At 37.0% G+C, this 26,551-nt stretch overlaps 1 protein-coding gene across 1 annotated transcript in view; it reads left to right on the forward strand.

Moving 5' to 3' along the window:
• CDKAL1 (CDK5 regulatory subunit associated protein 1-like 1) overlaps positions 1-26,551 on the forward strand; it is a gene marked incomplete at its 5' end in the record, with an annotated part of 137,223 nt that overhangs the window by 82,892 nt on the left and 27,780 nt on the right. The window contains one exon of the mRNA XM_009886841.1: positions 25,256-25,339. Coding sequence (XP_009885143.1) covers positions 25,256-25,339 — 84 coding nt within the window. The remainder of the gene's footprint in view (positions 1-25,255; positions 25,340-26,551) is intronic.

Consider the following 26,551-nt stretch of genomic DNA (forward strand, 5'->3'; position numbering starts at 1 on the left):
GTATGCAGCTGGAGCTTTATGCAGATTTAAAAATGTATACAGAAGAGTTAAAAACTACTCTTGTAAATCTGATTACTGGAAGACAGAAGAAGAAGATGTTTTCATAAAGGTTTGCTGGGTTTTATTTGGTTTGAAGTTTTTGTTTTGTTTCGTAGTGGCAGTGCAACAATGTAACATAAAATGATTAAAAATTGATTAGAAACATTGATTGTTTCAGTCTGCAGAGCATATGACCTGCACATGAATCCTCTTAAAAGCTGATGAGTGAGAAAAGTGTTTGGTTTGGGTTTTTTAAAGAAAAAAAAAAAAAAAAAAGAGCAGGTGGATTATTTCTTGTGCATTCACAGAGAGGTTCCTTTTTCTTGGTTTCACACAACCACACTCTATTCAATGAAGTAATTGCTGTCCCCTTATCTCACATCCCAAGCTGAGTTCAGCATCTGGAAAAGCTTAAGAACTCGATGCATCAAATTATCCTGCTCAAACTGTTGTTTATTGTGGGCCATTTTGTCCTGTCATCTCCATGACAGAATGTCAAAGCTTTGCTTTCTGTTGCCTTCAGCTCCCAGCATCTGCAGGGATCTGATATGCCACCTCTGCATTACACAGGGGGAAACCGTCAAACAGTCGTGATGAAGGCAGCAAGCCAGCCAGCTGCAGGCGTTGGTACCTTCCCCTCCTGCATTGCAGTGGTGCCTTCTGTTAGAGATCAGATTTCACCCTTCTTAGTCATTCAGCCATTTTGGTGGGTTTCCTACCCATATGATGGGCTGTTCTCACCCATCTTTTCTCTTTTACTAAAATTTTCCGAAGTGTGATGGCATGAAACTTTATGGGTCTCTCTGCAAGGCCTGTACCGATACTACTGCCACTCTCTCTCCACATACAGGTTTACATAGTAGTTTCCCCTAGATGACGTAAACTTTTTTGCAGATGTCAACAAAGCTAAAGAGAACCTTTGAGGGGGGGAAAAATCCCATCACAGGATTCTCAGTTCTAAAGTGTTCCATTTTATTATATTGCCCTATTCTGTCTTTTTCATTTTTTTCCACTGATATTAATTGGAATGTCTGTTCAGCCATCCAGTCTTCCACTTCATGCTGAGACCCAGCAGTGGTGCAGTTTCTCTGTTGTAGCTTTAACCTGATGAAAAATACTGTGAGTGTATACATTTAAAAAAATAATCTACATTTGTACAGAGTTTATCTATATGCACGTGTCCAGTTTTAGCAGTATAGCCCTCTGTGTATAGGTCTTCTGCTATGAAAGTGTTCTGAAATATAAAGACACAAACGCCTACAAGCATCTTCTAAGATCATAGGTTTGTCACTAGATTATCTTCTTCTGACGTTCTGACTCATTCAGACTCTGACTCAGCCTCCCTCCGCTGGCCATATAGGGAGCTTACATCCTGAATGTTGGCACTTCAAAGCACTGCTTGTGTCTACATCAAGTGTTAAACTGCTCTGCATCCCTGCCCAACAACTTGTCTGTTTTTTCGCTTGTGAAATACTGTAATATGTTGAGTCTCAGAAAGGCACTCAACGGGTGATTTGTTTATCTTCTCTAGACTTCAGTAATCTGTGGCTTGAGGGATTTACCGAGTTGTTCTTGGTTATGCAAATAGGGACAGCACGGCCGAATTTGAAGTTTCTGTATACTACAAATATGACCACATCGTATGTGGATAAGTATAAACAGAATTTGAATTGAACCTGTACTTGTTAGCAAGTGTTTCAGACAATTCCTTTGTGTAAAAGTAACTAAGAACTAATAATAATGAGTTTATTCTTCAGCATAGGTTGATTTAGAAACGTGTTGTGTAGTTCTTACTAAAGTTGTTAAAGGGACTCTTTCTAAGAGTGATACCTGTAACACACCCTACTGTACTGTAGTTACCTACTTAGAATAGTAAAGTGAAATTATATTTCTCAACTAGAATCTAAAGAACTACCTTAAAATTTCTCTGACGATATACAGTATGACTGTAGAGCCTTGTTTGCAAAGATATTGAACTCATGCGCTCAGCACGTACACCAAAAAAAAAAGTTTGTGTTTTGTTATGGATCTTGACTTGCTGCAGAACTTCAAGTTGGAGATCCAAGCTCAGAGTTTAACATTAGAGGTTCTCTAATGAAATTCTGAGGGGTTATTCCACTAGTATAGCAGTTTCGGTCGTGACAAAGATATGCTTCTTTCCGAGTTTGCCATTTGTACAACTTCTCAGACATCACCAGTATGGGAAATGTGTTACAGAAAATACGTTAACAAAAGTAATGTTTTGTTTATTAATTCTAGGGCTCCATAAAATTAAATAATTGGATGTGAGACCACAGAGGAAGATTGCATTTCACAGTTAAATGTGATTTGACACTCTAAAAAGTAGCTAAGTAAATTTGGCATATACAAATGATTATTTTTTTTTTTCATTTTAATGAATGTAGAAAGAAACTTTGCCTTCCTATAGTATGAAACTTTGGGGGGTATCAAATAACACTGGACAAAAATGCGTAAATGATTAGCATGTTAACTTTTGATATTCAGAAATATTTGATATTCTGAATAAGGATTTCATTGTTTGTGTCTCCCTGAGTAGAGAATGCTGAGCAAGAAATTGTCTTCTGCCAAGGTTTGTATGGTAGGATTTGCTCTTGCTGCTTTTTATCTATTAAGGATCATAGGAAGGAAGCCAATTCCAAAATTTAGTCAAAACAGAGCACACTTTCCAGCATATAAAAATACTTTCCAGCATATAAACCAAGCAAAAATAAACAATGGCATTCATCATGTATCATATAAAGAACCCCAGGAGCTTAGGTGTCCCGTAGCATATGCTCTCCTCCTTTAACTGAAGGAATTCATATAAGGAGTAAAAAATTCCACCTAAAGTCCACTTTGTCACTGGTCATTGCCTGGTGTGTGTGTGGAGCAACCAACACGTCAGGCGCTGTGTTTCGGAACAACGTGTGTTCTTGCAGGTGTTCAGTTTGCCACATCTAACTCATCAGCTGTGTTTAAATTGTTGCATGGAGAAGAAATATTCGAGGGACAAGAAGGCCACCACTAACACACGTGTGCAGGTTTTTTGTAAAAACCCACTGTGTTGGAAGAGGGAACTGGTATTTCCCACGTGCTATTCAGTCTAATGAATCAACTCCGTTCTTGTGTTAGGGTGACTGGATCTGCACAGCGTGCAGGAGGGGGAGGAGGGCCCTGGGTAATGTTCAGCACACAAAACCCTGATGCGCCTGTTTTCCTTTTTTTGCAGCTTTCTACTACAAGGTGATCCTGAAAGGATCATGTGCTTTTTGTGGGTTTTTTGTTTGTTTTCTTAGCGGGTTTTTTTGCTCACTGAAGGTTGCCTATGGCATGTGAATTACCTTGAAGAGAGATTGGTCTTCCAGGACCATATCATAAATAAATGGAGATGATGAATAATTACACACTCTGGGTGGGATTTAGAGTGCATGTCTGTGTGTGCATGTTTATAGATCTATATAAGGCAGAGCAAATTTAAATTACGGCTGGTCAGCTGTACAGACACATACGTATGTGTCAACTCAGAGAAGGTGGTAGCTGAAAACAAAAAGATTTTACATTTGTAAAAATGGTTATGTATAAATCTGGCATTTAAAAAATGCAAATCTGACATTACCTTCTCTGTATCTTCATTAGTATCACCTTGAAGAATTTTTTGGACTTCAATAAATCTCTAAGGACTGCATTTGTTGTCATTGTATAGTGAAAGGTGCATTTAGAGGGAGCAAAAGACTTAACTGTAGGGTTAAAGGAAAGAATATGAAACACTTTTTTTGCTAGTTGAGCACAGAAATGCAAATGTCTACTTGGCCTACACAGTTTACAGTAAGAAAGACAGGAATTGTTTACACAAATTAATATTTTTTTTTTCCCGAAGTACTTCTGGTGGGGGGTTGCTTCACTCTTTATTTTATCAGACTGTTTCAGGTCCTGGCAGTCATGCTTTTTGGTTAGTTAGGTTACAATCAAAATAGGTAGTATGAATGATGAAGGGCAACCTAGTGATTATTAAGAAAACTCTGTGGTATATTGAGCACTGCTGAAAGGTAGCGTGATAAATAGAGTCTGGCTGACAAGAGAAACCTCAAATTATTGTATGTGGTTTATGCCAGTATGTCAGTTTTCCACATACTGAGTGATAATTTATAAAGGGAAAAGAGCAATCCACATATACACCTAAAATCTGAATCTAATCCAGGATATCACATTATTCTGCAAAGCCACATGCTATGTATATAAGCTATTAGTTGTAAGTAATTTCCATCAATATTATCTGTGAAGATTCCGGTTGCCTTGTAGACTCTAGCAAATTAAAATGTTGTGAGGATGACTGTACGTCTTTGGTGAAAGTATCTGTTTTAATTGAAAATAAGTACTCTGGCATTCTGAATATGCTCAGCATGGTTTTCTAATAAATAAATTCTGTTCATTTCAGTTGCTATATTTCTGAAATCTGAGCCTGAGGAGGTATGTTCTTCACAGATCTTGATTCTTTGGGAGGATGACAGGGGTTCATCACACTTTGATCTCCAAGGTTTCAGGCAGTTTGAAACCAGCTGCTGCAGAGGAGTTGGATCAATCCAACAAAATACATGGTGACTTGGAAGAGAGGTTATCAGCTCTGGTTAGATTTTTAAGGTTAAAGATGAGGGTGAACTGCGAACGTAAACTGACAGGGACATGTCTTGTTTAGACATAGACTGAATTGAAATGTGTGGGTATGGATCAGGAAATACAGGAAGATTGATGTTGGGCTTATTGTTATAGCTAAATGATATTTGCATTCAGATAGTCTCCGTAAAGTTATATGCAGGCTCAATCATTAAGAAACATAATTAAGAGAGAAATCAAGCACTTCTAACTAAGTTTGTGGGTTTTTTTAGTTGCCATGTCCCTTTTTCTACTTCAAAGTGGGGTTTTTTCTAGTGCCTTCAAAGTAAGTGGATTTTTTGGTATGATTCCATCTGCAGATCAGATATTCTAAAAATGTTTTCAGTCATTGTAGTTTGAGATTAAATAGACTAAAAGAACTGATATTAAAAGATAGGAAAGAACTTCTTTGTTAACTTCAAAAGGCTTGTTGGGACACAGTTTTTGGGTAGTGAGACTGAGAAATAGTTCAGTATTTCAGGATGGCAAACTACTGTGTGATTCTGGTAGGTACGTTCACCACAGAGCCAATGGCCTTGGATGCAGAGATTGTCTGTGCTTAGCACACCGATGGAGTCAAAAGCTTGGGAGGCTGTACCTGAGCTTCCTTTCTTAAATCTTAGATGTTTGTTCTCAGCCTATGTCTCAGCTTTTCCATCTGTAAAATGAGAAAATTGGCAACATAGTATTGATACTTGCTAGTGCTAAGGCCTTTTTAGATACTTGAATTGAGAACAGGCAGGAGTTCCAAAATTTTCCTTTGTTTATTTGTCAGCTGGGCTAGAGGAGAGTTTGTGAATGCAGAGTTGGCAAGAGTAAACACAGCCAGTTGCGGCTTAAGCAACTTTCCAAGAGTGGCTGAAGTCTTTTGCCAACTAAAGATTACTGTTAGGTACTCCCTAAAGTATACGAATATATATCTTGGGGATACAGCTAGGTTGTCAGCTGGGACAGAATACTTTGTGTTGAAGGTGACTTTTGCGAATTTTTCCAATGGCATTTCAGTGAATCCGAAGTGCAATTCTAGCTCTTAGAGAACCTGAACCTTTCATTGTCTTGAGTGCTGGCTAATGTCAGAGAGGAAAATAATCCTTGACTGGATCTTCCCTTTACCCCCAAAATCCAGAAAGTTGACTTTTGCAGCTGCAGATGAGCAAATTAGCATTAGAAATGCCAGAATGTGTATTTCTTACTCTACTTTTCTTATTATAATCTAAGCAACTGAATGAATATATGATCTAAAAGTTGGAATAGTTTGGTTGATTGACATCTTATAAAGCTCCTGTCATCCAACAGTGTATTCAGAGCATATCAGAGAATATGAACCAGTACTGCCTGAAAAACTGTATGTGTAATGCAAACCCAGAACAAGCTTCATTTATGTTTATTTCTTTGAAATATATGGTTAAAAGAAAAGCATTGCTAGTAAAGGATCAGTCATTAAAGATCAGCACGTCCCCCTGGCTTTCCATCTCGTTGCTGCTTTATGCTTGCCAAACTTCCTCCTGTATTTAAGCTGAAAAAGATATTGCTTATTATTTTTACATAATACCATCAGGGTTTTGACATTTTCCACTCCACATAAATTGTGAAGTTAAGCAAGAGAGGTCAAAATGTGTTGGGATTAAACATCCGTTTCTCACCTAAATGAACTTTTGAGAAACATGCTAAGTGTATTTGATTCTTCTTAACATCAACTTTAGAAGTCAAGTTAAGGATGTTAAAAATTAGTGCTACGTAAAATAGTCTTGGCCAATTTTCTTTTGCATAGAATTCCGAGGTCTTTTTCTGTACTTAAGTGGTGCCAGACACCATACAGATTAGATAAAAAACTAGTATTTTTTGCAAAATTCACTTCATTATTACACAAACTCAAATGGGGATGAAAAAAAAATGCATCTAGTGTTCCTCAAGTGTGAGAAACTTAATTTGATTAAACATAAAAAAATAAAATGAAAGCCAGACAAGCAGACTGCTAATACAACCGGAAGGCATGGTAGACAGGCTTCAGGTACTGAGCAACGTGGTTGAAGCTGATGACACTGAAGAGAGAAAGAAAAAAAGGTTTTCCTTTAAAATACGACAATCTGATTTTGTGACTTTCAAGATTAAATTGGACATTCTTTCTCAAGGGCATCGTTACCACCTGGCATTCAAAGGTATGATGTGCTGCAGCAGAAACTCTCGTTAAGGGGTAACCAAAGTAGTAGTATTTTTAAGAATATTTTTAAGTGCAGGCTGAGAAGGATTTTATTTTTAAAATGTCATTCCTATTCAAACTAAAAAATCCTAAAATGAAGCTACAGATCAAAAAGAATTATTTTTATATGGTGTATCATGCAATAATGAAGGCTCGCATGGCACAGTTTTTTTTTCTAATATTCTGATTGGTTCTGGGACAGGTGGTTTTGCCCTAAAGGTGCTTCCAAAGGTGCTGTGCAACCTCATTACTTCTTGTTATCATTTTTCCCTTGCCTTAGTCAGTCTTGTGATCTTTCCTCTTTACTTGTCATGTCCAGATTTCCAGTGTTAATTGTTCTCAGAATTCCGAAATCTTTCTTTAATTTTACATCTAGAAGGGAAAGCATTATCCCAGATCCAGTGACCACAAAGCAGAACATTACTCACATCTAATTGTCCATTTTTCTGTGCATTTTGTCCTTTTCAATACAGGCAAAATAAGCCTTAGAAAATTGCAGACATTTCTATTTTAGTGTAGATTTAATTTAGTAAAGTGTTCAAAAAGGAAGGCGGGGGGTGAGATAGTATTAGTAGTTTTGGTTTTGAGAGTAAGAAAATACAACTCCTTTTTCCAAGGCCCTGAAGGAATGTTTGGCTCAAGGGCTCAGTGCCATACTCATGATATAAATGCTATGCGTATTTATTCTGAAATAATGTAGGCCTGTGTTATTTTCCACTACTGTGTCATGTTACAAATTCATGTCCAGTGTTCTGTTCTCCCAACAATCTTTTTCAGCATTGTTGCTTTCCAAGTTTCCCAGAGAGCATCTGTGTTTCAGATTACATTTTTCCAAATAGATTAGTTGTCGTTTTCAGAATGGGGATCTTGTTTTTCTGTACATAGTTAAATTTGTTTTCTCTTACTAATGTTTGCATATCCCCTCCATTTTAATTTCCTCTGTGAATTTCAATACTATATTACTTACTCCCTTTTCCACATCATGTATGAATATATTAAATAAAGATGGATGCGTAACTGATAGCTGAAGTTTTCCAGCTGAAGTTTCCAACAAACCTGAGATATTGCAGCTTGTCTCTTATAAACAATTCTCCTTCCATTACCAGGACACGCCAATATTCTTGTCCCAAAAAGACATACACAGTATCTTGTTCACGGATAATTTATGTAATATTGTATAAAGTGCTTTACCAACAAGTATTTATTGTACTTACAACTTTTCTCTTACCTCCTAATTTTTGATAGCTGTTTAAAAAAAAAAAAAACAACAATAAAACAACAGCAAATAAACAAACCCGCCATAACCTTCCCTCCCACATCCCACTTCTTAGTCAAAAGAAAACGATTAGCTGTTAAGCTTTCTTTTTCTAATTGAGTATGCTCATTTTTGTAAGGCATGAGTTCTAATAATCTGAATTCCACCAAGTCCATGTGGTTAGTGTTATTTGCTAAGTAGCTGCTTGTGATGATCAGCTTCCATCTGAAGGTCTGCATTAGTGACAAGGGATAGACAGTCCCTTGAGGACTGCTGAACCGGGTTTTCAAGGACCTTTGGATTTTTTTCAGCTATTTTAAGAGAAAAGTTTGGTTTAGAGGAAGCTGTTTGGTAGGAGCAGTTTGTTTTCTTCTGAAAATTACTACCAAGTTTTCTCCTCTCTTCCAAGATGTTTTAGGATCTGATAAATTTTTTGGGGTAGATTCTTAGGTAGAAAACGAAGTAGTATCCATTTTCTAATATGCTAAGCAGTCCATCATTGTGACTGGATATTTAATTGTGAGATTTTTACATGTTGTAATTTTGCAAGTATTTCTTGCAGGACAGTTATCTATATAAAGTCTCCATTATTCCTGGAGGTCCAGTCTTTTTAAAATTTTTCTTAGTTGTTTTTAAATGTCTAGCTGAAGAGCAATTCGGTATCACTTGAGCACTGAGATGCCAACAAAACGTTCAGCTGCTTTCGATCCCTGTACTCTGGAGGCAGTATCTATTAATAACAAGCGATGGACACAATACTTAAAATGAATTTATTTGCTGTCCTTTAAACAGAAGAGAACACCCAAACAAATGTCTCCTAAATTCGTTCTTGTCACACATCCTAATTTTTTAGTAGAAAAGTTTTTTTCAAATTTTTTTTCCAGCAACTATATATCCACATTGAGTCAGCAATGAAGGTTGGACACGGCAAGTACATTTGTATTCTGTTGTCCATGGAGACTATAATCTCTGCGTATGCTTATTGGTCTCATTACTTTTGAACACATGCTTCAAGAAGACTGCCTTTTCTTACCGGTCCATACATGTACGCAACTGTGAAGAGTATCTGAAAGAGCATGTATTCTGTTTGCAACTGTATGAATTTCATTTTGTGTGGCAAATTTGCCTAGCATGTTTCTTAACACTGCTACTAGGATATAAATAGGAAATACAACATTGTAGCAAAGTCAGTGAGGGGTGCCTTATTGTCGATCTCTCCTGGAAAATCCAGGTATAATTCATGAGTTCTGAACTGAGCCTTTGCTCAATGACTTATTTTTGTTCTATTACTCTGAAGAGTCAAATTTACATCCCAAATGAGTACACCTCCAGATTTTATTATCTTTGAAAATCTGTAGCAGGCTTGCTGACTACAGCTTAAGTCTCTTCATAGTGAATAGTTACGCATAATCTTTTTAAATTACCAAAATTATTAATTACTTTGAAATATTTCTTCTGGCAAAAAGTAGATAGCTACTATGCCATATGACTGTACTTGCAATAATCAGCTCCCACAGGTCAATTAAATGCTTCAGGGTTTAGTCAGCAACCAGTCACCCATCACTGCTGCATGTACTTAGATGGAAGGAAGTTATTGCTTAATTATTCCATTTAAGACTGGGTGGAAATGGGGTCATTACAGGTTTAAAGCTTTCCTTTCGATTTATATGGCTTGGAATTATACTTACAAAGACAAGAGCTTTTCTCTTTGCATAAATTAATTTAAAATCATAGACTTTTGAGTGCTCTTCAGAAAGTAAATGGGATTCTGATTAATTTTAGTCGTGCAATTGCAGGACTTAGTAATGAAGTAAATGTAGACTGAAATCATGAGGAAGTTGAAGAGATCTTTTGAAATATGTGTGAAAATGTCAGATGGTTCTGCTGAACATGTGTTTCTTTCATACGATGCAACCAAATGTTTAGGTTTCCAGCCTATATAATAAATAGTGCAGTGCCTCCCTCAGCCGTCTGTGGCATGTGTTCAAGGTGTGAAACCCATTATTCTAAAAGCTCTAAGTTGTCGGTGGAATTCTAGGAAAGAAGGGAAATATGTAGTATTACATTTTGTAAAGAAGCAATCTGTCTACTTTCAAGTGTCACATTTTTGTGTCTGATTTATTGCCATTGCATCCATATGTACAGCTTATGTGTAGCTCCAGGACCCTTGTACTGAGAAACTGTACATTCTTCAAATCAAATAATTGTATAGAATGTCCTTCTGTTTTCTAATAGATTCCTTTTGCGTAAACCCATGATCATGAATATTTGTTACGTAATCCGAATGTCAAGTGTATCCGAATGTCAATGTAAAATATTGAAAGACACAGCAGTCTTCCTACTCTCATCTTAGTATTTCCTACAGAGAATTTTGTACTCGCTATCTGTTTTCCCATGTGGATCATACACCTTCTTTGCAACAAATACGCTCTTTAAACAAAATAATTTTCAGGAAGGTTGCTGATTTTTTCATCAGTCTATCATAAAATGAATTTAAATTATGTTTTTTAATATGTATTTACTGAAATTCTCTTCAGAATATATTGAAGTTCTGAATATCGAGTCCATCTTTCTATCTATTTATCTTTTCAAATTGTTTATTTAAACTGATCATTTATTTTTAACTGCCTCAAGCAAATGCACAAGAAATAGAAATCAGTTTCAAACAATGAGAGTGAAAACAAGTAGGTGCTGCTTTGATCTTGATTCAGACTGGTTTTGTGAAAACATTGGCTGTTGTTACTTGAGATACCTTATCCCATCTTATCTTAAATGACAAAAATGTTATTGAATCTTGAATGACTAAAGCGAATCAAGTTTTACTGTGTGGTCTGTTATTTCAGTCACACGCTCAAGAACAATAACACGGTTCTTTAAGAACTACCTTTAACAGTGAACTCAGAGGTAACGAGTGACTTTTAGTGTGGATCTTTGAGCAGAGAGCACTCAGTTGGAGCAGTCAGAGGTGCAATACGGTATCACTGTGACCAGGAACTGTTGAGGGCCATGTGGTGTCACCCGGTCAACTACATACTTGTGGTCTCCAGATTACGCTCAAGACTGGCTTTTTTTGTCTATAGTTTACACTGCTGATCTTAGGTGTAAAACTGCACTGGATGGATGAGCTGCAGCAACATTTCAGAATGCTTTGCCCAAGGAGGAGACACAGCAGTTTGTGAAAAAAGCAACCTGTGGAAGAAGGGTGAGAGTTATGGGGACTAAATCAACTAAATGGAAGTCTTCAAAGATCGGAGACCTGTTATTTCTCTTTTAAAATATAGTGCCATGAGATTAAAAACAGAAAGTACCTTATATTCAACAAAGCTAAAAGGATTATCTGTGTTAAGGCCAAAAAAAAAAAAAAAAAAAAATGTGGCTATGAGATATGTAACTGGATTCGGTTTTCTTAAATCAGACCACCCAGCCACAATGTTTTTCTGGAATAGTGTCTTGTATACAAAGCATACATATTTACTGTTAACCTCTCACTAACTTTAGATAACATTTCTGGACACATGTGTGGTATATTGTAGCCCAGTTGCCAATATGAACACTTAAAGATATTTTCTCGAATAATATTGTTGTGGCCACCCGGTGAGCAGCCAACTCTTATCTGTAAGGCCAGTTTGAAGAGCAGTGGCAGCTCTGTTGTAGGTATTAGCTGACACCTTTAAACTAAATCTTTTGCTTCGCTGATCATCAGTCTCTGTGTTAAACAAGCCAAAAAACAAGCTGATAAAGGAGAGATTTGAGATTACGGTAAAAACTGCAACGATAAAAGGATTTGCCAGTTCAGAGTCATCTGCCATTTGCCAAGGAATCACCATAACCATAAACTGATGTTTGCTTTACCATCATTTCTCTTTATTTTCAACCACTGCCATGTGCACCATTCCATGCGTAGCAGAATAATAATTTTCTTTCTAATGCCCAAGGCAGCTGGTGTGTCCTGAGTAAGAAGATTACATTTGCAATGGCAAGACAAGTATCTAAACACATTAAATTAATCTCCTAGTCCTCCCATAATTGAAGAACCTGGTTGTTGAAATTTTGCTGCCTGCTGGAGAATTTCAAAACCACGGAAGACCTGGAGTCAGAATCTGATGGCCTCGCAGTTATATCGTTATTCTTCATGCAAGTCACAGTGTAAGAGAGGGCTCAGGTGGTATGGACAGAAAAATCCTTATTACTGTATCTGCCAATCTCATTCGCACTGGCCTCCTCCTAGAAGACAGTGCAGCATTTGATACTGAAACAGAAACTATTTTAAAACATTTCTTTAGCTGTTTTCTTCCCACTTTACAAATTGAATGTATTATTACCTCTACAGGCAAAACGGTACATTTCCTAGTACAGGCAAAAATGTTGTATAAATATAAGCCCTCCTGATAGACGTTCATAAATAACTAAATCTCTGTGCTTCTGAATTGCTTTGCTTTTTTTTCATCTTTTGCTCCACTTTTTAAGCAGTTTATTATAAAGATGAAGGCAACTGTGGTCTGCATATATCAAAATGACCTGTGTATTTTAAGTCTATCTGTAGGAATTGTAAGAGTACCACTGCCCAGACTGTTTTTCCTTTTCCTTGCTAAAACCTCAGCAAGGTGTTTATTTAGATGTTCCTGCTGACTTGTAAATTTCTTACTCTGTGGACACCAGAGAACAAAGAAAATCTATGAAACAAGTAGCCCAAGGACAACTATGTGTTTTTTCCATGATGCCTTAGAGGATTAGGTTGTATTCTGGCAATTATTTTTTTTTTCTATGCAGCTTTTTCAAAGAATCATTAAATGTTGAAGTGCTAAAATGCAGCAAAACTGTTAAACAATTTAAAGTGAAAATAAATAGCAGTTTTCCGCGGTTCCCTGAGTTCATTATCTTTGGATTTTCTATCTATGCCTATCATGAGGTTTCTTTAATAGCTTCCTCAAGGATCTGTGTTCCAGGAAAAATGTATGTTCCCTTCACATTGTGTGCCATGTTTTCAATATTGCTGCTAAAATGTGATAGTACTATATTTTATTACATACTACAGTTAAAATGAATCAAGAACAGGTATATTCTAATGCTAAAATAAAAAATATATCCACTAAGACTGACTAATATTTTCACTAGTGTAGAAACTAGCAAAATAATGAGTACCCAAACACAAGAAGAATGGCTATAAAATGGAAAAGCACTCTGCTTGAATAACAGATTGCCCCTATTTTACAGATGGGAAAACTGGGGCGCGTAGAGAACTTAATTGATTTCCCTAGTGTCACCCTATAAATCATTGATGTGACAAGGCCTAAAGCTGATTCTCTGTGAGAGCTGTGCAGCTCTTTGCCTGACTCCTTCAATAAACAGATTCTGAAAGCATGTTCTCTTCCATGCAATAATTTATAGTTGATGCATGAGAAGCCTGAAGTATGAGCAGATAATGCTATTTGATCTGTATTTTGCAAAAAGCCCTTCCAGATACTCTGTTCTACTTGATCCGCTTCTTTCCTAACAGATTTTGTGTTGCCGCCTTCTTTCCTTGTTCTATCTCCTTTCTCTTTGTGTAAATGAAAAGGCATATCCTCTCTCCCAGGTTCTGCATTTATTTCATGCTCTCTTGAGTTTGGATCATATAACTCATCTCAGCCTCTCTGAGAGGCTAAACTCTTCTTCGCTGAAGCTGGGTCATGAATAATTTCCTAGAAAGTGAGGCATTACCTCTTCTTCAACCCTGGAGCAGAGGGAATATCAACTGTGAGCAATTATTACCAGTACCAACCATCTAAAAGGTAAATCTGTGAGCCTGAAAGGCCCCTTCTTAGCAGTGGACTCCTTATACAACAGAGAAATTACTGCATAGCTTACCAGGCCCCCTCACCTTCCTTGCCTCTGTATTAAGTCCTTGTTTTCTTTTAATCAATCCCATTTGTTAGTGCCATTGGACTTAAGCAGTGTCCGGTGCCTGTTGTGTGAGGATTGCTGGGTACTAGCAGTCATGAGCCTTGCTTCGCCATCTGGCCTTGATGAAAGGAAATAGACCTGGGGCGAATCTAGACTGAGTTCTTGGTTTGGGAACATTTTCTTTGCCTTTAGAAGGACCTTCCGGTCAATCGTGGCCCATACACTGGCTTATTGCACTACACTGTAGCTTAAAGGAACTGGGAAAAATGTTTGACAAATTTATTAAATGGTCAGAATTTTTTATGACAAAAGTTAACAAAATGTATTTTCGAAGTGCTTCAAATACAAATATGACCAGTCATCTCCTACTACTTGAAGAAATTCTGTCCTTGATTATATATAACGAATGAAAGGGCAGATATTTCCTTTATCAGCACTCTTCAGAGATCAAGTTTAACAATATTCCTCTAAAAATATAGCAAAAGCTCTACTTTGTCTACTTACATTCAAGCGTAATGGAATAGAGCAAAATCCACTATATAAATTGCAGGGGTTTTTGGCAAACAGGTCTGTAAGCTGTTTTAAACTATGATATTGAAAAAGAGGGGAAACAATATAAGGATATGCCCAACTTCGATACTGAATTAATGATGAAGCTGCTGATAATGGTTTGAAGGTTGGATGGAGTTTCTGTTTGTTCAGATGGAAATTGTTATTCCGTGACTTCTTTAGGCAAGGAGACTCTTCCAATTTAATAATAGGGTTTAATAATAGGGTTTGAACCAAGTATCTTAAGAGTTGAGAGGTATCTTTTATTATTTATGTGCATCTAGAACTCTAAGGCTATGCTAGAAATGTAATTTCAATGTAAATGTCAATTTTCATATTGATATTGTCTTTTCTGACACTTGTGATAGGTGTGCTTATTAATGATAAAATGCACAAGTAGTAAGCATTCATGTACTAAGCCTCTGTAGTTTAAATAACAATGCAACGAACAGGAGAGCTAGGGAAAAAGATGACCCTGCCCTAATTGTATAAAATGGATCAAAGTTGCAAAAGTTATCCTGTAGCATGTGGTAGGCGGCAACATCTGCTGAGTTCAAGGGGTTGTTACAATGGCTTCTAAAGCATGGCATGAACGACCATAAATGGAAATTTGAAATAACATTTTTTCTTTGGAGAACTGTTGTATTTACAAGGCACGTTCTGTTTGTACATACAGGCTTTTGTCACAGAGGCATAAGAAGATCCTTTTTTCTTGATAGAATACTTTTGATATTCACAACTATTGACCTCCTTTGATGATGGTCGGCAAAGACTGTCAAGACAGGCAGAGCCATTCCTTGCTTGACGATTCAAGGCTGTTGAGCAATGTGGAAACTCCCTCTGAATCCCCATTTTCATATACGCTGAAGACATTTAAATCTAGTGTCTGATCATTCCTCTTACCATACCCAACAGAGTTAAAAAGATCTGCCACACAATATCTGAAGAATTTATTTTTTTTCTGTTACTCTTCTGTTAGCAAAGACTTTGTACTGTAAGAAGTTTCAGGCCTGTCTAGCTACTGTGTTGTTTACTGTGTGTATCCAAACCATTGTATTTGTTTTATTGATAATGTATCTGATACACTTGGTTTAGAATTTGAAACCTGCGAGGTGAGAACATAATAGTTTGATTAGTGATGTGATATGCCCAGAACTGCAGCCAGACTATTGACGTCAGCTGTAATTTTTTATTAAACACTGTTTTTTTAGAAAGGTTTATAATATGGCCTTAACACTTGCATTAGAGATTATAGCGGGTTTCTTGTTGATCCGCCTTGATAATTAATTTCACTTGCAACTAAATTGTACAGCTTGTTTCACTTTTTGTCGTGTTAAAATTCAACTAGCGCATAGGATATTGCTGCTTAGTTTAAAAGTTTGTAGAAACCCCTAGTGTCTTCCAATTTTTAAGTATTATTGTCTGGGCCAAGTAAGGACTTTTTTAAAAAGAGGAGAAGGTTGCACACAGTAGTAATATAGGTGTTGAAGAGAACTTACAAAGTAGCGAGGCCTTTAATTTGACATATTTGTTTCTGATGTCATGCAAAAGGTAGTGTGCTGAGGCATATACAACTGCACACAATTGAGATTTCTGTGATAACTTTATGCATAGCCTTGAGAATTGAGTATGTTATAAAGAAAATGTTAGAAAGAAAAACTTTTTCCATTGTAGTTTGGGTTTTTTTCTTCTAGAAGAGAAGTGATTTGTCTCACAATTTTTTTTGAACTTATCTCTCTTAACTTCCTTTAATGGATAATAAAGAATTGGTCAGAATTATTATTCCAGTATGCTACTGAAGAGGTGCTTCTTTTGGTTACCTTTTTTATATGCAAATAATTGGCTTACTGTTTGAAAATAGTAAAATGCACCATGACTATAGTTTGACAGTAGTGACTATTAAATTCTGAGCAACGTGAAGTCACACTACGTTTATCACTCTTTAATGAATCATTCACTTTGGTCCCTCTGTACGCTCTTGATGTTATTTGTCATTCAGCACTATGCCTCTAGACGTGTCAGAAGTTCTAGGGTCTTACCTTGCTTTAGATAGAAGAAAACCCCTGAAGTGTGTAATTTTTGATCATATATTGGCTACCTTCAAACTAAAGGAAAATAATGTCATTATCCTCTCCTCATTAACATTATCAGCTTCTGACGGTGTTCAGATGCTTTTGTTAGTAGCCTGTGATTCATGTATGCAAAAGGAGTTTTATTATTCTTTTGAAAAGAGAGCTGATACATATTTATACCCTTTTTTTTAACTCTTTCAGTTAGTGCCACCATTTTGTATTCTAAGTTAATTAACTTGCAACAATGTTATATATTCAGTGTTGTTAAACGTATTAATACAGCTTTTAGTGAATTTTGAGGAAGAGTTGAGTTCGGTTTGGGTTTGCATACGGGGTCATTTTGGATCTTTGTTTTTTCTGTTTTATCCCGTCTGCTCTTCCTTTGTTCTCAGATGAGATAAACAGAGAACATTGGCTTCAGTTGTAGGATGAGTAGAAAAAATATATTGATATTTTGGAGAGAAGCCCAACTTTTGGAGCAGTCTCTCTGGCGTATTTGATTAAAAAATATGAGTCTATAGATGTATTCTAAAAGCATCCACTCTTCCCGTGGGGATTCCAGTATAGTGTCAGGGAAGACGGTATTGACTGTTGGTCTGTGTTGATGGTATCTTCACTTTGTCATCTGTTCTTGCATCCAGTGTTTTCACCTACTCCTGACTTTTTCCTGCTTTGTCCTGCCTATGACTAAGTAACATGCAGTTCTGCCTGTGATTTACTTAAGTTACGCTTATGTTAGGGCCTTCTATTATTACTGGCAATTCTCAGCAACAGCTGGTGATGCTGAATCTGTGCTGAACACAGTATTACATCGGTCTGTGCTACATCAGGACCCTTTTGACAGAGCCGCTGGTGAGCAGTTTTCTTTCCGTAGTGTAGACAAGACTTTAGTCTGAGAAAACAGATTGGTATTGCGAGGTCCTAAAGTAATTTCTGGATAAGTTATTTGATAGGGTATTTGCCAAGATGATTTATAAATTCTCATATAACTGATACTTCTCTGGGCTTATGCAGCTGTTAAAAGAGATCACTGAAACAGGAATTGCATATTGTTGCCTTAGCAACTGCCACTTCATATTGTGCTTAAATCACTTGGAAATATGCAGCATATCTTAAGGAATTGCTTCCAACGAAAACAGCCAATTTTAAATAATTTTACTGAAGAAGCTGAAAGGATGGCCTTTTCTAACAAAGACCATCATGTTTTTAAGCTTGGTAGCCTAACTTCACCACAGATTTAGCTTGTTAAAAAAAGCAAAATAAAATGTAAAGAACCCAAATATTTGTTTACTCATGCCGCCAGAATCCATGTGATTGCCAAATTGGCTGGAAGTTGCAAATATTTTTAAAAGGTTTCTCTGAACTCCATCTTCCATTCTAGAAGATCAGCATTAATAGTCAAGTTCCCTTAAGGGCAGACTGTTTGTCTAGTTTTTTTGTTTTGTTTGTGACCTGTTACGGGTATGAAAGGAAGATCTTAAACATGCTTTACCTACTCAGATGTTTCTTGTTCCTATTTTGAACTGTTCTTTTCATTTAGACTTTTTCTGCAGGTATTTGCCACATTTTTATGGGGTTCGTTAGATCACCTGAAAAGAGGGGAGAAGCTTTTGCCAGTATTACATTAAGGCAATTGCTTAATTGTTCATGCTACGTGATAGTCTCAAATACCAGTTCTGCATAGAGTATTTTATATTGCTATAGCAGCTTTGTCAGCTTTGTGGTCACTACTCTGTGAGCTGTGTAACAATCAGAATTGGATTTTGCACATGTGGAAACAGAGTTTCAGAGAGCACAAGGAAGCAGCCGGAATCCCTTAGCAACGTTGTGCCGTATCCAGAATAAAACCTGATTCTGCCTCCTCATTCTTCTACTGCTTAAGACCAAGTTTACAACAGAAAGATCCAAAAGGGAGAGACTGCTTTAAGAGGCAATATATATCCCCCATTTCAGAAAACTTATTTTTCTTTTCTAATATTGTACACAGTTAATAAAATTTAGAAAGGTAATATGACAGAGTTGTCAACATGCTACTTTTGTTACTGCCTTTCTAGGCAATGAAGAGGAGAGACAGGCAAAATGCAAACTTAGAGAATTTAAAAGGAATCAGGTATTTTGAGGACCAGTTGTCATTTTTAGGTCACCGCTCACATCTCTGAATATAATTTTCATCTGAGCTGCATGGCAGGGTTTGTATGTGCTGGAAGAAGCTCCATTTTCACAGCAGGAGACCAAATCAAAATGAAGCAGTCAGATGCAGGTGCACAGTAATAGAAAGGATCTATTTACCCTGAAGCGTGAGCAATGGGCCAAGAAAGCAGAAGCAGTCTACTTCCATCTCTCGCCTCCTTCTCTCCCTACCTTTTCCCTCCCCCACAGCTATGCCAACAAATTCATAAGGGGACCAAGGAGAAGGTGTTCACTTGCTTTTAATGAGCTGCATTGCCGGCTGCTGAAGGTCTGAGGCACTTTTTTGTTATGCTGATTGTGTACTATTAGAGCTGGCTGTCTTTAGTTTATTCCTAATCTTTCCTGCTTGCACAGCCTCAAGCCAGCCTGGAAAATGGTTGAAAGAGTTCGTCCTGTGGGCATCTGTTGCCTGTGTCCGTTCTGAATTCTTGAATTATGCTGTGGAAATAGCAGTATGTCTGAATCGTGTGTGCCTAAAACAAAACCAAAAAAGGGCAGTTTGCTTAGATATTATTTTATAGATCATACATTTTATGTAATCCTTATAAAATAAAATTTCTGCAGCTTCGTTTAAAGACGGGCAGCTTAATAATGGTTTAACAAAATCCGCTGTATTGGTTGACAGTGAAATGAGACACCTTGATGAATGTTGGCTGCTTTTCACTTGGGATTCTGGACTTCTCTAGTTCACAGCTAAGTACTTTCCTGCGTGCAAAGATGACCACCCAATGCAGCCTGTTTCCAAGGCTGCAGAAAAGCTGAGCAGTGTGAGTAAGGGAAAAACACTGATTCATAGCAAGTGTGACATGGGTAAAATGTAGCCGCACTGGACGAAAGTACAAAACAGTCTGATATGGATAGTGGGACCAGTAATATCCACTATCTTTTAACTCATTTATTTGTAGTTCATACATAGCTCTGTGATCTATGTAAGAGAGTGAGAATTTTGTTTTCCTTGCTAATTAGTGGCATTGTAAGACTGAGGCAGCATTGTCTAGGTTTGGGAGGAGGAAGTAGGAATACATGACATCCATGCGGTGAAATCTGCTGGTTACCCTGCACCACTGAAGTGGTCAGGTTCTGTTTCTTTCCTGAGGTGTAAAATGGGCCAGCACATGTTGTAAAGCTTGTATGTGCTTGTATGATGTAAAAAATGCAGGACTTTAAATATTAATGTCACTCTGTTGCTGCATTTCTGTACAGTGTTATGCACTAAATAAAATGGAGACACCTACCCATCTGGAACTGGACAGCAGTGGTAGCATAAGCCCTAGTATAGTGGCAGCTATCTATGCTGTATGCTAGAAAAGTATTTTTATCCTGGCAAAAAATTTGCCATGCTCAGGAGCTGAACTTTTTTAATGTTACTGCTTTCCAGTCTCCACATTTAAAACCCTAACAACTCTGTAGAAAAACTCTGAGACAGGTGTGTTCTTTGTCTCCAGTACTACTTTCAGTAAGGGAGATATGTATACACCCTAAATGTTGGAGGGGCAGTGCTGAATAGCAGAAAAAAGCAGTTCAAAGGAGAGTTAGGAAGGAGATGGGTTCTGATTTCGTTGACATAGGGCCATGTCATAAGTTTCTACAAACTTCGTCTTTTTTACAGGGAGGTTCTGGCACACCCGGACTTGTCTATCAGGAGGAGAAAACACCTACAACGTATAAATAGAAGGCTCAGAGAATGCTTAATTAGCACTTCAAGAAATTTGGTTTCTAATTGCAGAAGGATTAATGTGATTCACGAAAAGTAGGTCCAGCAGTTCTCTGCTCTATAGGGAAGGACACATCATCTGCATAATTATTAAAATTTATTTTAAACAATTAGACCACAACTGAAAAATTGGGAGAGAAGTATACCAAAATTGATGTAGAATGAACACTTTCTAAATTACTTTTACTTAAACTTTGGTATACTTAGTAAAGGTCAAAATATGCATGTTTACCAGAAATGTTCTGTTCATCAGAATAATCTGCTAAAATATATACACATAAATTGTGACAGTGTGTATTTTATATTGCCTGCTTTATGATTTATTTAAATAACAAATAAAGGAAAGTAACTTTTTGTGTGGCTTCCAAGCCTTGCACTAAGTATTCTCCACAATGTTTGGGGTCAGAATCCAAGCCAGCCTCCTTCAATGTGAGTGGAGAGATGCTCATCAGTTCCACTATGAATTGAACTCAACCTGAAAGGCGGCTTTGGCAACTGTCTCTAAATCAGTGGACATGGCTGTGTGTGCAGTGTGCGGCATTCTGTGGGAGTAGCATAGAAATACAGTGGCTATTAATATTTTTTTTAGCCAAATTAAAACTAGCAAAATTCAGAGAAAATAACAATAAGGTAACAGTGAGAAAGATCATGTGCCACATACTCTGGCTGTAATACGTAGTGAATCAAACTGGGACAAGTATAATTTTCATTGACTACAAAAAAAAAGATTAGGAGCATACGTTATCTGACTATAATTACAGCAGGCCATTGTTGACATTACGTAGCAATATTCTATCAAAGCATGTAAATAGGGCCTGTCTGTTGCACCCATACTATTGTAGAATTTAAAAATCAATCTTGTGTTTTATGTGATTCAGTCAGTTTTGGTTTAAAAAACAAACCTAATTTGACTGCAGCCAAGAAGGACGTTTGATATTTCTTACCGTTCATTCATTTCAGAAAATCAGCCAGCTGGAAAAACTGCTTTTTATGGTATTCTATAAAGGAAGAAATTAGTTATAGAATTATCATGTCAGAATTTCTTGTAGGATAAATGAAAATGAAATAAAAGTTCATAAGTGATTTGATTACAAAGTCTGAGATTTACAAACTACCTGGCAACTGCTGCAGTATAGGAAGTGATAAGACCAGCAGTGCTTGTTGTGTTATTTTTATTGAAAACAAATTCTCCTTGAGTAAATGATGTTTCCAGTCCGTCTTGGGTTGGGGGAGGCTACCAGGCAAGTTTTTCACTATTATTCATTATTATTTTCATGCTATCCTCCATAAAGAAAAAAAATCCCAATTCTGTAGGAGTCTTTCCAAACTGAGATGCCAGAGTTGAATTTCCTCAGTTCCAGATGCTTTGTCAGAATTGTAGTTCCCTGAGAGCTGGAGCTCATGCATACCTGTGGAAGCAGATGAAAGAATAGGAATAAAAATAAGATACTGAATTACTTCTGCTGGTACATGCCTGAAAAAAAAATCATCAAAGGTTATTATAATTATGACCGTTATTAGATACCGTGTCTGGTTTCTGCATATTTAAATTCTTTCTGAGAGAGGTGAAACTTAGGCACTTAGAGATCCCAGGGGAATAATTGCAGAAATGATGACATATTCCACTTCTTGAACAAATTTCAATAGCAAAGCTGCATTTGCGTACTTATGTTTCTTCTTAATTATACTTGGATGCAGGATAGATAGTCATTTTCTGTCTTACAAATGCATGTAGCCAATTAGTCTTATAGATCATGAATACCCAGTGGCCTAACTCATTAAATGGAATTTTCCTTTCCTGTTGTTATGGCAAAAGAGTCTGCAAATAGCTGAATATCATCTTTCTCTGTCAGCTCAGCCTTGGCCAAGGCTACAAATCCAGGAACTTGAGCAAGTGAACAATTCCCGGGTTTACCTGTACTCTTTACGGTATGCCAGTCTTGTATGTTAGTGTATGTATGTACGTCTTGTAAAATGCTATAGGCAGTTCGGCTCCTCTGCACCTGTGGTACTCAATTTTAATGCCACACTTTTGATGCTATGTGGTGAATTTGTCTTACTGATTTCATCCCATTCCCAAGAAATTATGAGCCAAAAAGCTCTGTCTGGCCCACTGAGACATGGAGACCTGAGCTCTTTCTGCTGATGGAAGCAAAGATAAGAAAAACTGGCAATGTGTCTCTGAAGAAACCACTACTTATATCAAGTGATCAAACACAGGTGTTCTTTTCTTCTTCGCTCTGATTATTTTTTTTTTTTTTTCATATTGTGCTTGCCATTCTGTCATCTGAGAGTATGAAGATAACACACGTAGCTTAGACTATCTCACAGGCAGGATTCATAGAGACAACGAAGACAGAACGTTATGACCAGAGAGAGAACCAGGGAACCAAAAGACAGTTGTGAAATGAGTTACAGACCCAGTATTGCTTTGAGCCATTTTGCTGTTATGGTATTGGTAAATAATGAATACACTGTGAGGACATGACTTGGTGATTGCCCTTGGTGCTTTTCAGCGGTAGCATGTTTCTCCAAGGGTGAGTGTTGCTTATCTAACATTTCATCCTCCTCTTTTTCATAATATTGCGTGACATCTGAGACTTCGGTACTGTAGTGCTACAGCAGATACTGGGTTGTGGTTTTAAAAGCTATGGTCTCAAATATTATAGAAACAACAAAATGTCTCCATTCAGGGGAAATGTACTCTCTAATCTTGTTACTGGCATGGTTATCTCCACTGCCTTCTTGACATGTATTTGCAAAACTCCCCTGGGGATTGGAATTGAATAACTCTTTTCTTGAAAGACAAAAACACCTTACTGTTTAGGGGAACGGTAAACGGTTACACTGGATTTGGATTACTAAAATTTGAGTATGTAGTATCTGTCGTTATTTGTAATTGCAGACTTCCCAGAGAAACATGTACAGAGATTTTACATGTGCTGTAAACAACTTTTACGCACCTCTTAAAAGTATGCAAAAATATGCATCTTTTGTACTATTAGGATTCTGTTACCGGGTCTGTAACTTGGGACTTGTGCCCCTTCTGCTGTGTACCCCACACTTGTGGTCCTGGGTAATTAACTCTAACTGCCTTTGGGGAGACGAGCTGAGTGCTCGCTGTCTCCCCTGCCTGTTCTCCAGGGTTTACTTTGGGAATACTCCAGGTACATGCACAGCAAAGGGAAGGCAAGAGTTACTCCATGAAGTCTTTCTGTTTGGCGAGTGGAGAATTATATCTGTATGATCTGTGTGTGTGTGTACATATATGCATATATACAGTATACATATACTGTAAGGTAGATGTGATATTGCTGCGTGTATTTCTTCATGTTCTTTTTTCTGCCACTGACTATACCTAATCTTCTCTTTTACTGCTTATACCTTTAAGAATCAAAAAATTATTATCTGATCTGCATCTTCTTGCTAATTCACATGGACCTTATCATGGAGGCCTTAAAACTTCTACGTAACAGTTGCCACTAGGATGTGGTGGAAGACTTTCAGTGAGGGGAGAAGGTCTTGAATGCAGCTTTCCTCACGGATGTTAAAAGTTTAGAGTAAAATGTGAAACCTTTTGTGATTCTCAAAATAGTGGCTACATAAAAGCAGTGAGTAAATTAAACTTGCTAGACAGTTGTAATTTGCAGAATGCATTTATCAAATAGTTTGGAAAGAATCCAGGGCACATTTAGATGAAAAAAAATAGAGATGGGCTCAGTCTAAAAATGTGAGCTAAACGTTCTCAAAGGTTTGCAGAAATTAGGCTTTAAACTTCATTGCACAACTCAGTTATGGACAAAATCAAAAGGCTTGTGGGGGAATTTGAACCTTGGGGAAAGTCAGATTTTAATTCATACCTACTTGGCAACTAAATGCAACTGATTTATCTTGGGGTCTTCCATTTAACTAATTGTAAAACTGGTGCTTCCTTTAAACTGTGGTAGTGCATTTGGAAGTTGGGAGGTATAATTGATACACCAAGCTTTTTAGCCCAGTGATTATTTGGCCTTCAATACTGCTATGTCTGTGAGTTGTTAAAAACTCTTCTTCATCAAGTCTTTGTAATATGCAGTATTGACTCCACTGTCATGGAAATCAATGTGATCTCATGAGTACAGCTTAGTCAAATCACCAAGAAGGGATAAAGAGATGCCCTATCCTTGTGAGTAACAAGTGTGGCTTTAAAAAAAAAAAAGGCGGCAAATAGATGAGCTTGGTGGCATCTAGAAGTTGTGCAGTGTGCTCCAGTTCCCTGCTTCTCTCAGATGCTGCTAATTGATTTATTTGTCATAGGGCTGTTGGCGAGAGAGGTGATTGTGATTTTTGTGATTGACTGCAGAATTTTATGCTGAAGGGGAGTTTTTTCATTAGTTGGATGAAGCCGTAACAGACTGTGCACATCTGACATTGTTATTTGTTATTGTGTTAATAAATAAAAACCAGTTTATATTTCTGAACTGGATTTTCATGTTAAGCCATGACAGTACCACAGTTCTAGCCCTCAATTCTGACTTTTAATCCTGTAAGTTTTAGACAGTTTGAACTAGGGGTGTCTCTGCTCGGCTTTCTTGCTGCCACAGAATTTCCTCAGAGAATTTGATTATTTCTGCTAAGAGTGTTTGTTTGTAGTTGCAGCTCTTTTCTGAGTGTAATTCATATTTTTGTTTTCTGAGTTATCTCTCTTGTCTTTTATTTTCCAGGTTGGTGAGAGGCAGAGGGTTCTGGTAACAGAAGAATCCTTTGATTCCAATTACTATGTTGCTCACAATCCTTTCTATGAGCAGGTATGGTTAAATAAACAAAATAACATCTTTTTGTTTTATCTTTGCTTTCTGATAATGTCAGCAACACAGTATGCCACAGTGCAAAAAACAAATAAAGAAATAAGAACATTTTCCAGGAAAGGTGTGACCATCAAGACTGTTTATGAGATATTTTGTTTCTGTGTTTTAAATACGATTTACCTGAAATAATGTTAAGAGTGACTCTTGGAATATACAGCCTGAGGAAGATACGTGCTGTCTATCCAAATAACATTATTTGAATGGTTTAAGAAGCTGTTAATTATTGCTGTAATTTTAATTTCTGTGTCTCCAAAGCATTGTTTTCTGAATAGATGAATCTTGATAGTTTCCATACATCTTTCAGAAAATCTTTTCAGGCAGTGCAATTTGAAAAAAAAAATAGGAAGGGTCAGAAACTTCTTTAGATTAAGACTTCAGCCTGATATGTTGTAGTTCCTTCTGTGTACTTTCTATAAATGAACTCTTTCCACACAGAAACATTATCTTTGAGCTAGGAAGGAAGTACAGCATCTATTTCACAAAATCATTATTTTTGCTCAAAAGCAGATGACTTGCTGAAAACCAATAATTTCTTTTTTTCCGAATCATCATGATTTCATTCTGGTTTTGCCTTTGGCTTGTTCTCCATTTTGATGCACTGAGCTGTCTACAGTTTGCTTTTGCTACCTTTAGTTATTCAGTTGTCTGAATCTGGAGAGGCTATTGATGATGGCGGTGCTTATATCGTCACCCATAGTGCTTTCTTCTGGTTCCAGGTTACGTTACAGCATTTATTTATTTATTTATTTATTGCTTAGTAGCAAGTAACATTGCTGCTCTTGACATATCTGTTCCTATTAGATATCTGGTTCACTAATTATTTTTTCCTCAGGTTTGGGGTGGGGGGTGATAAATCTTTTTTGGTTTTGTTGTTGTTACATCTCTAAATTCTGTCTAAGTCTTCTATATCGCTGTTCCTTGCTTTTGTAGCATATCAGTTAGATTTGAGGAACATGATTTTCCATATAGATATTAAAAGTAAATTGCTTGGGGCTTTTTAGTGTTCAATGCTTGTTTTATGAAAGTTTCTTTAATTAAAGAAAAAGTGACATGTGCAAAAAAAAAAGTGTTAATGTTTTATGGGGTCATTGTACAGTATGTAATACAGGTCCTGACTGGGACAGTTACAGAACACACGAAATACAAATAATA

This window comes from Charadrius vociferus, unplaced genomic scaffold (assembly GCF_000708025.1).
Source record: "Charadrius vociferus isolate BGI_N301 unplaced genomic scaffold, ASM70802v2 scaffold536, whole genome shotgun sequence".
In the NCBI taxonomy this organism is placed as follows: domain Eukaryota; kingdom Metazoa; phylum Chordata; class Aves; order Charadriiformes; family Charadriidae; genus Charadrius; species Charadrius vociferus.